General features: G+C 46.8%; 1 protein-coding gene across 1 annotated transcript in view; it reads left to right on the forward strand.

The window, feature by feature from the left end:
- Dcps (decapping enzyme, scavenger) overlaps positions 1-10,180 on the forward strand; it is a 47,813-nt gene extending 37,633 nt beyond the window's left edge. The window contains exons 3-6 of the mRNA XM_055601460.1: positions 330-475; positions 4,602-4,715; positions 7,965-8,075; positions 9,721-10,180. Of these exons, the coding sequence (XP_055457435.1) occupies positions 330-475; positions 4,602-4,715; positions 7,965-8,075; positions 9,721-9,987 (638 nt within the window). The 3' untranslated portion in view covers positions 9,988-10,180. The remainder of the gene's footprint in view (positions 1-329; positions 476-4,601; positions 4,716-7,964; positions 8,076-9,720) is intronic.
- The last annotated feature ends 5,325 nt before the right edge of the window (positions 10,181-15,505 follow it).

The raw sequence follows: 15,505 nt of genomic DNA on the forward strand, positions 1-15,505 counted from the left end.
GAGGAGCAAGCAGAGGCAGGCCTTGAGCCCAGACAACCTGGTTCCTGAGTCCATACTAAGCTACCAAGCTATGCTGTGCTACTTCTCTGTAAGGGAGCCACTGGACTTCAAACTACACTTCCTGCTTTGCATCCAGAAAGCCACATACCTAGACTTAATCAGAAGTGAGAAACCTTTGTGCCTAGAGCATGGAGGTCAGAGGGTGGGTATAGTTTATTTCACGAGGGGCCAGAGAGCCATCATCGACAGCCTTGTCCTGCCAGAAATGTGGCTCAGCTAATGAATTTAACGGTCTTACTTTCTAATTAGACCATGCTGTGTCATTGTAGATATAAAGACAACAGTGGTGTACCCTGCCACAGAGAAACACCTGCAAAAATACATGCGTCAAGACCTACGCCTGATCCGAGAGACTGGAGATGACTACAGGAACATCACTTTACCCCACCTGGAGTCCCAGAGCCTCAGCATCCAGGTGACTAACTGCCAAGTCTCATAAACTGTTGATCCTGTAGCAGGTTTCTCTTCTTGCAAGCATCTGTTGGGGTACTCCCAGAGATAGTACACAAATACCTTGAGGGCCTGAACAATATGTGTGACGTGAGACTGCCAAAAGGAATGTGGACAGAATATTAGGGTAGAGCCTCTTTGTGTGTGCTGATTGCCATTTTATCAGGACAGTCAAGGCAGTCTTTGTGATCTTGGGACCTTTATGAGGTACTGGGCATGCTACTGATATTCCCTGAGAAATCCATCCCACTGGAGAAATTGTATCTGCTCTGCAGTAGCCCTGTATAGTCTGACTGTGTCCTCACTAAAGATCTGTGAATGGGTAAGAGCCTTCTGTTGGGTTAGGTGACCTTGATCCAGTCTCTTATCCCTAGTCTTTCCTGCAGCACTCCAGCCTGAAAGAGACAAGTCTTAGAGAAAAAACTTTCCTGTCATTCACTCCCCTTCCATTCTTTCCACATCAGACTGCACTCTCTCGTCCCCAGTGTGTGTTTGGTAGAGACCTGTGTATGCAGGGTGTTCTGGCTGAGGCAGATACAGGATGCTTAGCTCGGATATCCTGGCAGTACTTTTGGTTTAGGCCTAGTGCCAACTAGAGCCTCTGCCTGGAATTGGCCCCATGTGGATCCTCACAGTTAAATATGATTGATGAGTCACTTCCTTGCCCACTCACTGGCACTCACTGATTTCTTCTCATTCTTGCTCACTCATGTTCTCTTTGTGCCTTTTAAAACTACTCTTTCTGTACTCAGGTACATGATAAAGAGTATTTTCATGTGAGACACTCACAGCCATTCCTCTTGAGTTCAGAGGAAAGGTGGACACCAGGTGTGAGGGTGCTGTTCTGTCAGTTGTGACAGAGGAAAGTTGTTCCCCTGGGAGACCACGTGCTGACAGCCCTCTTCCCAGTGTATATGATTGGGAGGTCCAGCCACTGCTACCACCCAGCAGCATTTGCTCACAGTTCTTTTGGCTCAAGATCTTTTATTTTCTCCTGTCTTTTTTACAATTTGAGACACGGTGTCCTAGTTTCATTTCAGTTGCTGTGATTAAAATATCCTGATAAAAAGCAACCTGGGGTGGGGGGTTATTTTAGCTCACAATTTTAGAATCACAGTTCCCCACCGTTCATCACTGTGGGGAAGTCACAGTGTTAGGAGCCAAGACAACTGGTTGCATCACATCCACAGTTCAGAGAGGAGAGAATAAATGCATGCTTAGTGCTCAGATAGCTTTCTCTGCTCTTACACAGTCCAGGGTCCCAGTCCAGAGGCCGCCCACATTCAGGCTGAATCTTTCCACATCAATTCAGTCAACTGAGACAATTCCCTACAGTAGTGGTTCTCAACCTTCCTAATGCTACAACCCTTTAATACTGTGGTGACCCCAACCATCGTTGCTACTTCATAACTGTAACTTTGCTACTATGATGAATCATAATATAAATATCTGCTATGCAGGATATCTGATGCGTGACCCCTGTCAAAGGGTCATTAAACTCCCAAAGGGGTTGTGACCCACAGGTTGAGAAATGCTGCCATACAGGCATGCCCACAACCTAATCTAGGCAAGCTAGATCTCATTGAGACTCCCTCTTCCCAGGTGATGAGGTTGTATCTAGTTGCCAATTAAAACCAACAATCACATTCAGTCTCATGTAGCCCAGGCTGGCCTCAAACTCAACTGTAGCAGAAGATGACCTGGAACTTTAGAACTTTCTGCCCCTACTGCCCTGGTCCCGAAAAGCTAGGATTACAGTTGTATGTCACTACACTCAGCTCATGTGGTAGTGGGGGGTTAAACATGGGGGAGGGTCTCATACATAGGCAAGTACTCTACCAACTGAGCTATATCCCCAGTCGTTCCCCCCCCCTTTATTTTTCCTTTTTTTTTTTTAAACATCCTCGCATTTGTTCTGTCTTCTGAACAGAAAGGAAGTGTCTCTCAGCATTCCTAGATAACTTCTGTATAGGATCTTAGAGAAACCTCTGGAACGTACGTTCTGTGGTGCTGTTTCTACATATCTGGGATCTAAGAGACGAGGGCCTTTCTTAGCTGATGTGCATTATAGAATTACCTTACTGTGCACCGTTACCTGGTTCTACTTACAAACAAAAATAATTCAGCAGAACTCCTTTCATCCAGATCTTGATTGACGCAAGCTTCTAGTGCAGCTGGCAGCAGTCTCTATATTAGTGAGTATCTGCTGTGTTCTAGGCCCTGTACAGGGCTCTAAGGAAACTCCCAGCTGACAAGCTCTTGCTAATGTCCAAAGTCTGTCAGGGAAGATGGATGTGCAGATAGACAGTTGTGATAATGACACAGGTGGAGTATGTGAGCATAGTAGTGACGCAGTGAGAGGGACCGGTGCAGAGATGGATTTCTCCCCTTGAGTTTTAGGGGCTATGTAGACATTGACAAGGTAGACAAGGCAGAGGGAAGGACAGGTCCAGAGGTTTGGTATGATGTGAGTTAGCACACGTAACACAGGACTCAGTGGGGACGACCCTGAGTGGCCCTGAAGGTCTGTGGACTGTGTTCAGGAGACTGGAAGTTCACAAGCATTGGAGGACATTCTGGAAAATAGCAATAGGAGACTGTTTTGTAGCCACTGTCTGGCCCTTTAAGGACTAAAACTGAGGCACATGCATTTTGTTTTTTTTAATGAAACTTTGTACATTTTGTTTATTATGTTGTGGGTGTGTATGCACGCATACACCATAGTGTGCAGGTGCTACCCTAACTAACATGTCCAATCAAAATGCAGCACCGCATCCTAGCCCATTCTAACACAAGCCTCCCTTTTTTTTCCCTCTTAAAAATCACACCTGCAAGGTCATTTACTGCTGTTTTCTGCCTGAGTCAGAACTCAGCCACTTTACTTTTCTTCCCTGTCTAATAAAGGATCTCTCTGTGACAGTAGGTGTTTGGGTGTGGTTTGTGCCTAATCCTGGGGGTCTGGGATGTAGCATCCTGCTGTGTGCAGATCCCTTTGCTAGTATGTATTCTCTCGATATGGCTTGCTTTGCACTCTAGTTTTGGGGTCTGCAAGCCCCTCTGGACTGAAGTATCTCCTTGAGTGATTTTTAGGGCTCCAGCAGATGTCCTCTACTCTGCCCGAAGGCCAGCCCCCTGCTTTTGGCTTTCAGGGGCACAGCCTGTTCCAGCACTTCTTAGAGTGGGAAGCGAATGGTTATGCCTTTCCTTTTCTGTCCATGAGCTAGAAGTCCTTCTGACTTGGAAGAAGAGATAGTGGTGTGGCCCCAGCTGTTCATTTCACCCTATTTGCTAGCAGCTTTGTCTTTTGGATGCAGGGCACTCCTAGGTGCACATGGGCTCTCGACGCTGGGGAAATAGTGAAGAACCAGAGCACCTGGGCTCTGAATTTTGTGAGCCTGGTAGCACCTCAGCCTAACCCTTGAAGCCTATTTTCCTCACAGGGACACCGCCCCCCTCCCCCAAGATGTAACCATACAGTGATGTCCTTGGAGTTTGTTCAGGACTGGGGAAGGGTCCTCCAAAGACTGTCAGCTGCTAATCAGAAGGTAGTAATAGGGCTGGAAATCCTGTGAGAGTGTCACTGAGATCTTCTATAGCTGTGTGACTTTCTGCTTTGCTTTGACTTCTGGGGCCTGTCAGCAAGGCCTGCTGATATATAGCATATCACAGCAGCTCCAGGTGACAGTTCTCTCATACTCATTGGCCTGTAGAGCCAAAGGCTTTACTGCCTTGTGGCTGACTGCTACTAAAGAAAGAAACCTCTGTGTTCTTGTCTTCCTTGAATGGCCAATGTATATAAAGTGTCTCCCCTGCCTTGGCAGGCACTGGAGAGCTTCATACAGGGGCACAGATCGGGTATATATGTCTATGTTGACTAGGAGAAACCTAAAAGGCCCAGCCCTGTCTGAGCTCAGAGGCCTGTATGATGACAGTGATAACCAGGAGTCAGCTATGGCAGAAACGGAGAGTCTTCCAAAGCCGGTGATTGTCTATCCTGAATTTGTAGCCTTTTATAGCTGGACCATTTTTTTTCTTGGAAGGTCCCCAGCCATGTAAATGGCTTTGTAAACTCCTTCTTTCTTTCCTTCCAGTGGGTATATAACATTCTTGACAAGAAGGCTGAAGCCGACCGGATTGTTTTTGAGAACCCAGATTCTTCTGATGGCTTTGTCCTCATCCCAGACCTCAAGTGGAACCAGCAGCAGGTAAAGACCATGTGCTAGAGCACTGTAGCCTCTAAGCTCCAAGGTACTCCAGCCTCTAAGCTCTTGCTTCCATGCCACTAGCCTGTCTCTGGAGTCCCTGTTCCTGTATGCACTGATTACTGTTACTTTGCAAGGAATGGCCTGAGCTCCTCCAGCTGACAGTGCATAGCTATTGTAGTCAACCGCTTTTGCTTCCATGGATCAACCTTTTCTGAATCTGCTCTTAGCCAGAAGGTATCGTGGGGTGATGCTTGCCTCCATGGTGACAGGTCCCCTCCGGCAGACCTGTACCCGGAAACTCTGAGTTAAAGCCTAGTCATGGGAAGTAGGTGTGGACAGGAAGAGCTGCCTCCTAAGACCGTTAAAGATTAAAATGCTTGTGACTGCAGGCAGATTACAGCCTAGGGAGTAAGGAGAGACATAAAGATAGACTTGTACACAGCTCTGAGTGCACTTGAGCCCGTGGCTTAGAGAACAGAAATCATGAGCCGTCTGACCCAGGGTTGTCAGGAATCTCTCTGGCCTGCCAGTAGAGCAGCCCATTCATTTCCTGTCTTCTTTAAGATAGGAAAGACTTTGGAAAGTGGCTGACTCCGTGCTTCAGGAGTAGTAGTGATGGAAATAACCTAAGTGTTCCACCTTGCTTGATATTGAAGATTGGCCCTTCCTAACCTTTCCTTAGTTGTTTGTTAATGGTGCCATATTTTATTCAATGCCACAACTCCTTAACTTGTGACTGCAGTGAACTTCATTTAGAAGTTGGCAGCATCAGGGTCAAGGGAAGGATCAAGGAGATGGAGAAACTGCAGCTTTGAGGAGCCTTCATGTCACCCTTGAGTCTTGCTCACCACTCTGCTTGGAAACATATTGTTCTCCCTCTCACCTCCAGTCTCTTTCTGCTGACAGTCAAACCTAAGATGCCAAACATATTAGAGCTCTAGCCATGAGCTGTCTTTCTAGCCTTAGAAGTAAGTATTCATTGTTTCCAATCTGGTGGTCCTGAGTGTATTCATTTGCTCTTCTTTTCATCCATTCAACAAATTGTAGCAAGTGCCTAATGTTGCTGGCGGTTATGCTTTCCTAGGTCATGCTCCCCCTACTCCTTGCTTTGTTTTGCTCTGTAGCCAGCCTTCCTGAGATGTGTGCCACCACACCTGACTTCCTCAGTTCTATTAAGAGATTGCCTATATGTTCTCTTGTGATTCATTTTATGTTTTTATTGCGTGCCCATGGTTAAAATAGATCTAATACAAAGGCTGTGTAGTAGATTCCCTCACTCCACATTCCTCAGATCTCCTTCTTCAGAAACCACTACTGTTACCTCATCTTAGCTTCCATAAGTAATCCTTATATATCATGGATATAAATGTGTATTCATGATCATACATTTTCAGTTCACACATCTTAAGCTCTTTGGCCCAAAGTTCTCAGACCAGGAATCCTTCCTTTGAGTCCCTAGAGGTTAGGATAAAGCTAATATTCCCAGAAAACTTTCTTCGAATTTTTATTTTCATCCTGCTTTATAAATAGTCTCCCCAGAGTGACCGATAAGCCACCTAATGGAGTATCAGTCACAGGCCTCACCTGTCCTTATCTAACTTTTCCTGCTCATTTCTCTGAGCCAGGGGGATCTTTGGTTGCCTGCAGAAAACCTTTCATCATGTCTAATGTTAAACAATGGTTCCTTCTCCTTCTCTTACCCAACCTATGAGCTGACACTTAACACCAGGCTCCAAGCCTCATTCCATGCCAGTGGAGCAGAGAAACACTATTTGCTGTGATGTTTGGGATTTGTTCACTGATATTTAAAACAAATGACAGTGACACACCCTACAGCCAAAGAATACACTCAAAATCAAGCACCCATGTTTCCTGTTTTCTCCTTGGACTGCTCACTAATGTGAAAGTACATTACCTGGGCATAAGTCATGAAGGCAGAATCCAAATGGGACTTATGATCAAAGAAAGGCCTGATTGTCACAGCTCAGACAGCAGCTTTGGGGCACAGCCCAGATTCTTGTGACTCCGGTGAGAAGAATGACTGCTGAGAAGAGGACATACGTGGACACCAGGCATCATATGGATGTTTTAATTCCCAGTTCTTAAGTTAGGGCTCTTGAGAGTTTGGCTGGGTGACTCATGGTCCCCAAATTATCTCCTTGAGGAATCTAGCAGGTCAGACCTCAGGACTAGGGGCTGTTGTATTCTCTCTGGAATTGGCTCCACAACCTGGCACATGGGTGTGATAACCAAGCAAGGCCAAGGTTTGGGGAGCAGGGAGGGTGTGGGAGGGGTTTCCGGGCAGGAGAAAGAGTTCATTTGCTCTCTGGCACAAGATCTTGTTGACACTAGTTCTTTGCTGTGTTGTGACCTCCAGGTTTTCAGCCAGGCGCCATTTACAGGAAGGAAGGGCCCACTGTGAACCATTGAGATAGGAAAAGAGAGAAATACCGCTGACAGACCCCGAGGCTCTTTTCCTCTGTGTGTCCCCCACACCCCTGCATGCACCTTTGACTCCACATACATTGAGCTGCCACCCTCTCTGAGCTTTTACTGTCCTAGTTCTCTCTAGATCCAGATCCCCTGCCTTTTCTCAGAGGCTTTCTGCTCACTCAGGTGGCTGAGCTCTCTTTCCTCTTATGTGTTGATCACCTTATGTCATGTGGAATTAGCTTAGTAGTAGAGATTGTGATAGGCATGCAGAAGACCCCGCGTTCTGTCCTTCGTACCAAAGAAAGGAAAAAGTGCCCTGCTTTATTTCATATAGTGCAGTGACATGCGCATGGATTAAGCTGTAAATTCCTCAGGGCAAAGGCTTGTGCTTAGCTCTCTCTGAGCTTCCCCATCTCTCCTGTCAACTCTGTAGTATACGTAGGCATTCCCAGGTCATGAATTTTGTTGTTATTGTTTTATGGTTTCTTCCTTCCTTTCTTTTCCTTCTTGATTTCTCCTATTTTTTTGAGAAAGGGTCTTGCTGTATAGCCCAGAGTGACTTTGAATTCTCAGTCCTTCTTCTTGAGTGCTGGTATTAAAGGTATGTAACACTACACCTTGATCCTTAAGATGTTTTAACAGAAAGAAAACACAGAAATCCTATTCTTCAGCTAGTCCTGGTCACCTAGGGCAGACAAACACCTATAGTACCTGCTCATCAGTCCTGCTGTAGGGTCCATGGATTGGCGTGCCCTGGCTGGCAGCATCCCTGGTTGAACCTGGTATTGTCCTGTTTCTCCTTTGGTCTCTGCACAGCTTGATGACCTGTACTTGATTGCCATCTGCCACCGCCGGGGTATCAGATCAATTCGTGACCTCACTCCAGAGCACCTGCCGCTGTTGAGGAACATTCTCCGGGAAGGACAAGTGAGTTGCTTCATAAAGCAGAAGCCCCGGCTTCTAGCAGATTCCAGTATGTCCCCCTGTGTCTTTTTTCTCACTCTTCTCAAAGTCTGTCTGGATTTCGCCATGAATGTTTCTAGAACTGTTAGACTGATTTACAGGTGGACCTGCCCAACACTCCAGCTCTACTTCATCTACCTTTTCTTGCCCCCAGACTTGTCCTCCCCTGCCTTTGTTTGTAGGTCTCATGTAGGATGCCCTTATTCCCCTATAGGCTTGTGTCCCTCCCCATCCCAGAATTACCCGTCTTGTTTATGACAACTGCCTCGTACCAGATGCATTCTTTGGATATTGGTCACATGACTTTGACTTGTATATAAGCACTTACCTTCTCACCTAGGCTGAAGGCTGGCTGAATTCTGCAGCACCTAATGTCCTGGAGGTACTTTTTAATCTGGGACATTATGGGATAGGGAAAGGAGCCATCGGGGCAGGAGAGGGTGAGAGAAGAGTAACTAGCAGCTTGGGTCTGTGGTCCTGGCCTGCTGTTTGAGTCCTTACTGTCTCTTGAACAGGTCTCTTTCTTTGCCTCTGAGGTCCCTGTACCTCAGGATCTGGTTGGGATCCCTTTTTGAAACCACCACTGTATGAGCTTAGCCTCAGCCTTTTTTTCTGGGCACCTGTCTTGCCAGGGGCCAAAAGTCTCAAAGGTGCATAGACAGGCTATACTCTGCCCCTTCCAAGACGGTACTGGGGTGCTCACTAGATACTGCTTCCCATACCCCTGTGCCCTCACTGCCTTTTTCTTTTCGGAGCCACTAGTTTCTCAAGGAGTAGCCCTTGGGTACTCCCAGTGGCACAGAGTGATGTTCTCTCAGGGAGGAACTGAGTCTCACTTCCCTGGCAGTTTGGCTGGCTTGTCCTGCCCATTAGCTCTGCTTAGTCCAAAAAACCCCACAGTTCACCCTGCTGCTGTGATTCTCCATTGGTAGCACCAAAGGCAGGGTATGATTTGGGGTTAAATTCCAAGCCCACAGAGGCTGTCTTTTTCTCGTCTGGCAGAGCTGTGTCGTTGGTAGAAGGCTTTCTCTCTCTGAGCTCTTGCTCTCTGAGCAAGGTGGGTGTGGGGAAAGGAACCAGGGCCCCTTAAGTATTCTCTTTTCTTGCAAGGAGCCCTACTGAGGTCTGAGAGCCCTTCCTGAAATCCCTCCCTGCATGGTTTCCCTTTTACCCAGTTCCTAGCATAACCCCATCTCCACCTTATTCCAAAGGGCTTCCTCCTGCCTACTTCAAGATTAATCAGGTGCTACAAGTCTCCAGTCTTATACCTTGGGCTGACCTTAGGTGCTAGGACTTCCTAGACTTCCAAAGGAGAAAGCCTAGGGTTTGTTGTTGTTGTTTTGTTTTTGTTTTTTTCTGGGGTTTGGGGTGACTGAGGGCTATTTCCATTGAGGAATGTCTCAGCTTGGCTGCATCACCACGTTGACAAATTTCTTAGACAAAAGACCAGCATCCACAGCAGGCAGGGCAGAGAGCTGGTTGGAGGTTTCTGTAGCCATCCCAGGGCAACTGTAGCAAGAACATAATGGTCCAGTTGTGGGGGTCGGAGGTTGGGGTACTGACTCCTTTGCAACATGATGACCATTTTGTCACTGTCTTTCCTTACCAGGAAGCCATCCTGAAGCGCTACCAGGTGACAGGAGACCGTCTGCGCGTGTACCTACACTACCTTCCCTCTTATTATCACCTGCATGTGCACTTCACTGCCCTGGGCTTTGAGGCACCCGGCTCAGGGGTGGAGCGGGCACACCTGCTGGCTGAAGTGATCGAGAACCTGCAGTGCGACCCCAAGTACTATCAACAGCGCACTCTTACTTTTGCCCTCAGGACTGATGACCCCCTGCTTCAGCTCCTGCAGAAGACCCAGCAACCCTGAGTTGCTGAGAGTGCCTGAAGAGAGGGGAACTAATGGGCCAGGCTTGGGGTAGTATGGGCTCAAGTTTTATCTCTGAGGGATTTTCCTAAACTGTATTTTGTAGTTTCGTGGCTTCTTAGCAAAGGTCAAATGTAAGACATATTTTGTACTGGTTTACCCCTCACATGAGAATAAACTACTTTCTTATTGGTGAGGACTGATGGTGTAGCCTGGTGGGAGTCAGGGGTGGGAAAGACAAGTGGTAGGGAAGGTCAGTGAGCAGAGCTGGTGGGCATATCTTGGTGTTGGGGGTTGTCCTGATACTGGCCCTCAAGATCTGGTTACTCCCCTGAGTAAGACATACTTGATTGGTTGATCCTTGTGTACAAACCTGCCTAAGACATACCTGATTGGTTGATTATACCTGGGCAGATGGGGTAGGTATGGCTAAGGTTCCTTGGCTTTTGAGGACAGGAGAATCATGGGAAACAGATGATGGGAACAGAGGAGGAGGAAGGGGGATGCCATGATGGGTTAGAATGGAGGAAGAACTCCAAGGATGGCATGGATAGAGAAACACCAAGATGAAAAATCTAAGCAAGTATATTGGGATTATGGATGCAAGATAGTTCAGATGAGGATGATTAAGGCGGATGGCATTGGAAGGGGGCTGGGAGATGGATAGTGAGGTTTTAAGACACTGTAGGTGAAATATCTGCCTGGCCCAAGGTAAATAAGGCAATTATAAAATCTTAACAGGTGCCTGTGTCTTATTATTTGTGATAGCAGGTTAGATAATACTGCTGTGATGATCTTAGGGCTAATAATAAATAATATTTAGCCCAACACACCATTTTTATTTATAACAACATCTTGTGAAAGGTGGAAAGTTTCAGGGTATCATCATAGCTGCTGAGTCATAGCTTCTTGGAAGTTTCAAAGACTTCCTCCACCTTCCCATGCTTTCTGTACCTGTTTATTTCCTTGTCTCAGGTCTGCAGTGTTCCCTGCAAACTCCTCCCAATTCTACTGCCATGTTCCTCTCTCCCTAACTCTCCTTTTGCGCAAGTTCATGCCCACCTTTAACACCAAATTCAAAACCTTTCCGGAAATAGTCTGTGAAGGCTCTAGATGCCACTTCCTCCTTCCCTCCCCCAGTAATGAGGTTACACCCCATATGTGTTGATACCTTTGGTGAGGGGCTGCAGATAGGTGCTTAGAATTGGGAGGGTTTTCCTGGGACTCAGATGATGCAAACCCCAAAAGCCTGCCTTTGCTTCTGTTATTTGGTCAGCAAAACCCTGGCCTTGAGTTTGTTATCTAGGCAGAAAGACAAAACAAACTCTTATGGGTCAGCCAGAAAGTTCAAAACAATATCAGGGCAAACTGATGTGGTTGCTGTGGAGGGGCTGGGGACCAGGTCTGACCAGCGCTTTGCTTTATAGAATTTTGAGGCCAGGAATGGACTTCAGGGTATCAGAGACTGATGACCAGCCTTGTAGCTGGCAGGAGCCCAGCTCAGAAGAGTAACATCTGCCACTGTTCAAGAGAACAGGGCCACAGGGCCACAGCCCAATGAGATCACTCTCTAGCACAAAGGACAATTGTATATCCTACCACCAGAGCAGAGCAGGAGTTTACTAGTGGGCAGGGGATGGCTAAATGTATTGTGCCCTGTTCTAGAAGCTTCCTGCTGAGATGCACGACATAGGAGCCTGAAATGATTAGGAGGAAAGTGTGAAGGTGCCTGTGACTCTGCATCCCTGGCCTGAGAACCAAAAGCCTTGATTCAGTGCCCAACTGCTATATTTGCAAGTGAGGCCCTCAGTGGTGGCACTGATCTTGTCCCTTGTTCCAGGCCCACACTGCCTATGGTGGAAAGCATTTGGACTTTGGTGCTTCCAAAAAAGAGATTCCCTATTAAAAAAATAAATAAATAAATAAAGAGTTTTGGAGTGAGTGGTCAGAGAATCTAAGGCCACTCTAGCCTCTAGCAAGTCCAGGAGGAGGCATGGCAGAGCTGCTGCCGCTCTAACCCAGCCTTCTCTGCAGTTCTTCAAGCACCCCAAGGTTGAGGTATGTATCTAACCACCACATGGACTTGCAGTTATTCTGGTGGTAACCAAAGCAGGTGTGTCTGTTACAAGTGTAAACCAGATCTGTTCATGGCTGCCACACAGACTAGTGGTTTCCTGAACTGAAAGCAAATGCTCTCCTGGTCAGGGCTGTGTGCCAATGCTGAGGGTTTATCTAGTAGAGAAGGCTGACAGATCTTTTCTGAGAGCTGCTTGCAGCTTGCAGGGGTCTTCCTGGGTCTCCTTTTCCAAGTACCAGGGTAGAAAAGTGACCTCTTCTTTGAAAGTAAATGGCACCAAATGTGCCCTGGAGCCTCAGGGGGATGAGGCATTGTGGGTGGTAGATGACTGCCAAGATAGCAGATGAGGCCTCCCTCTAGAACACACAACTCCTCTACCACATCACATGCTCCTTGACCCCCATTCCTGACTGTGTTGCCTGGGGGTTCAGGCTCGCACACGGGCTGACTTTTGTGTTACATGCTGTAATTTCACTGTGTCTGGCTTTGGTGGGGTGGGGTGGGGTGATGGCTGGGTGTACAATCTACAGGAAGGAGCAGCCTGCTTATTCATGTAGACAGGCTAAATGGGGTCACGGGCTCATAGTTGCAAGGGTAGTAATTAAGTCTGTAAAGGCCAGGTATTCCTCTTTAGGACATAAAGCTGTGCTCTAGATGACCTTTTGGTCCCCAACTCCTATTAACCATTCTCGTCTTCCTTTCAGCTTATTCTGCAAGGAGGTGCCTCTAGGATAGTGACATACGCCTTATTTACCTGACCACAGAGGGGTCTACTCCAGGCCTTGCTGCTTCGTTTTCTTATGCTTGGAAGGACCAGCCTCTGCTTGAGGTGTGGGAGGGCCACTTCAGAGTCAGCTGGTTCTCTGCGCTGTCCTCCAGAGAACATGATGGAAGCTTCTCCACCCCTACACCCCAGTGTCCCACCTCCATCTCCAAGCCCCAACGCCTCATCACACTGAGGTTCCTGCCAGGCAGCCTGGCTGCCGTCTGGTGGTGTTGAGAGCCTAACAATACCCTTTATGTCTTAATGGGGTAACCCTTACTGACAGACTCTCCTGCCTGGCTTGTCTGGGTAGCTTTGCATACTTGTTCTCTTTCATTCTGGCTGTATCTGTTGGCCTGTTGCCTTTCCTGTTGAAATGAGTAAACCTCAAATGTATGAGCATCTTACCATTCTGGCTTCCCAACACCTGGGCTTCTGTCTGACTGGGCAAAACATTAAGGCAAATCAACATTGTGACAGTTTTCATTTATATAGCAAATCATTTCATGGAGCTCTCATCCTCTATTTTACAGATAAACAAACTCTCAGTGCCTTGTTACAGGGTCAGTGTCAGCCGCAGGAACCTGAAACTTCTGCCCTAGGACCTGTAGAAATATGTTCACTAAATGTGGTGAACAGAGGAATGGAACTGGGCCTGAGTTCCCAAGCCAGGACAATGTGAGATGACAACTATCCCTCTGCCTCAGGCTTGATTCCGACTGTCCTCAATGTCCTGTCTCCTGGGACAGAGCTTCCTGAAGGGCACATTGTGCTCAGCCTTTCCTCACCCACTGCAAATTGCAGCCCTGCTCTACCAGTGAGATCCTCACACGCATGCGGGGTAATGGCAGACACCACCCTTCCCAGATCAGTCAGGGATACCCTCACAAATGGCTCTGTCCCTGTGGTGCTTGTCTGTTTTCTTTCCAGCCTAGTTGGAGGTGAGAAGCAAATGACACACGGCCGCTGTTGTTCCTTGGCTTCTCTGTGTACTCCAACGCCCTCGCATAAGAGCAAAATTATCAGCACAAAGCCAAGAGAAAGCTCCACTTTGCATGTCCCTGTTGAATAAAGAGCTCTAAAAGGAGAAACAAATCAAGAACCAATCACACACAGAAGTATGTGAAAACATTTATATGTCCTTATCCACAATATTTGAATATTCAGGCCTTGGTGGCCTGGAGTGTTTGATTAGGCACAGCACCCCAAGGCCCAAACTCTGGATGTTCGGGTATCTCAGGTGGTATAACATTGTCAATATAAATCCTCCTTTATTCTGAGTCACCTCTAGATTACTTATACTGTGCAGTGAAAAATACTTGTTTTTCTACTTTGTTTAGGAAATACCAAAAAAAAGTCTGTACTTGTATTTTTTTCATATGTAATTTTAAAAAATTGCATATGGGTGTTTTTCCTGCATGTACATCTGTGTATCATGTGTGTACAGTGCCCCTGGAGGCCAGAATGGACATCAGATTCCCCTAGAACCTGTAGTTACATACAGTTGTGAGCCACATGTGAGTGCCAGGAATTGAACCTGAGTCCTCTGGAAGAACAGCTGTGTTCTTAACTGCTAAGCCATCTTTCTAGCCCCATACATACATTTAAAAAAATAAAAAGCGCCCAAAGCGTGCTAGTCAAGTATTCTTCAATTGAGCTGTATCCCAGCATTTTTCCTCAAGAGAGAATTGGGGGAAAGAGGGCAGAGTCTTGAACTTAATCATAACGTATTCTCACTAGCAAGCCACATGTCTGCCTCCCCAGGGCTGGGATTACAAATATGTGACACCATAATCCACATTTTAACATGGGTTCCGTGGATGGAAGTACTTTACCAACTGAACTGCTTCTCCAACCCTAATGTTCTGTTCCTTTAGTGCTTGGGAGGCGAAGTAGGCTGATGGCTCCAGCATAGACTCTGCACCATAAAGAAGTATACTCTGGAGCAGTTTATATTTTGTTCATAAAATAGGGTGGCAACCTTGCCTACTCCTCAGGGATTTGTGAGGCTTAAATGAAAGGACTGTTAAGGCTGGAGAGCTGATACAGTGGTTAAGAGTACTGTTTGCCCTATCAGAGTACCTGGGTTTGTCTCCCAACAGTGACATGGCAGCCCACATCTGTACTTCCAGTTCCAGGGGATCCCATACCCCCTTCTGATTTCCACAGGCACCAGGCACTTACATGGCATACAAACATATGTGCAGGCAAAAACATCTATTCACATTTTTAAAAAAGATTTGTAAGTAAATTTTAGCTACTTTTCTGCCATGAGAGTGATCTAAAAGGAAATATTTTGGGGACCACATCCTTGCTCTAGCCTCTATATGTTAATATTCTAACACCCCAGGGGACAGTATTAGAGATGGGGCCCTTGGGAATGATTAGGTCATAACAACAGCATCCTCAATGGTATTAGTGTTATACCACCATGACCAAGTGTTTCAGAGACAGGGTCTATAAGCTTGGTTGGCCTAGTATTCCTGATGATCCTACTGCTTCAGCCTTCTGAGTGCTGTGATTGCAGCCATGGTTGACTCCACCCAGCTTAGATTTTAAGGGAAAAAGCTACAAACTGTGGTTAATCAATTGTGGCCCTAAAGAAAGGCAGGGACTACACGCAACGACTCCTTGGGATTCCTTCCAACCTAAAGGCTGAGGAAAGCCTTTTAGACTTGGGC

The sequence above is a fragment of the Psammomys obesus genome, unplaced genomic scaffold (genome assembly GCF_907164565.1).
Source record: "Psammomys obesus unplaced genomic scaffold, mPsaObe1.curated_primary_1811, whole genome shotgun sequence".
In the NCBI taxonomy this organism is placed as follows: Eukaryota; Metazoa; Chordata; class Mammalia; order Rodentia; family Muridae; genus Psammomys; species Psammomys obesus.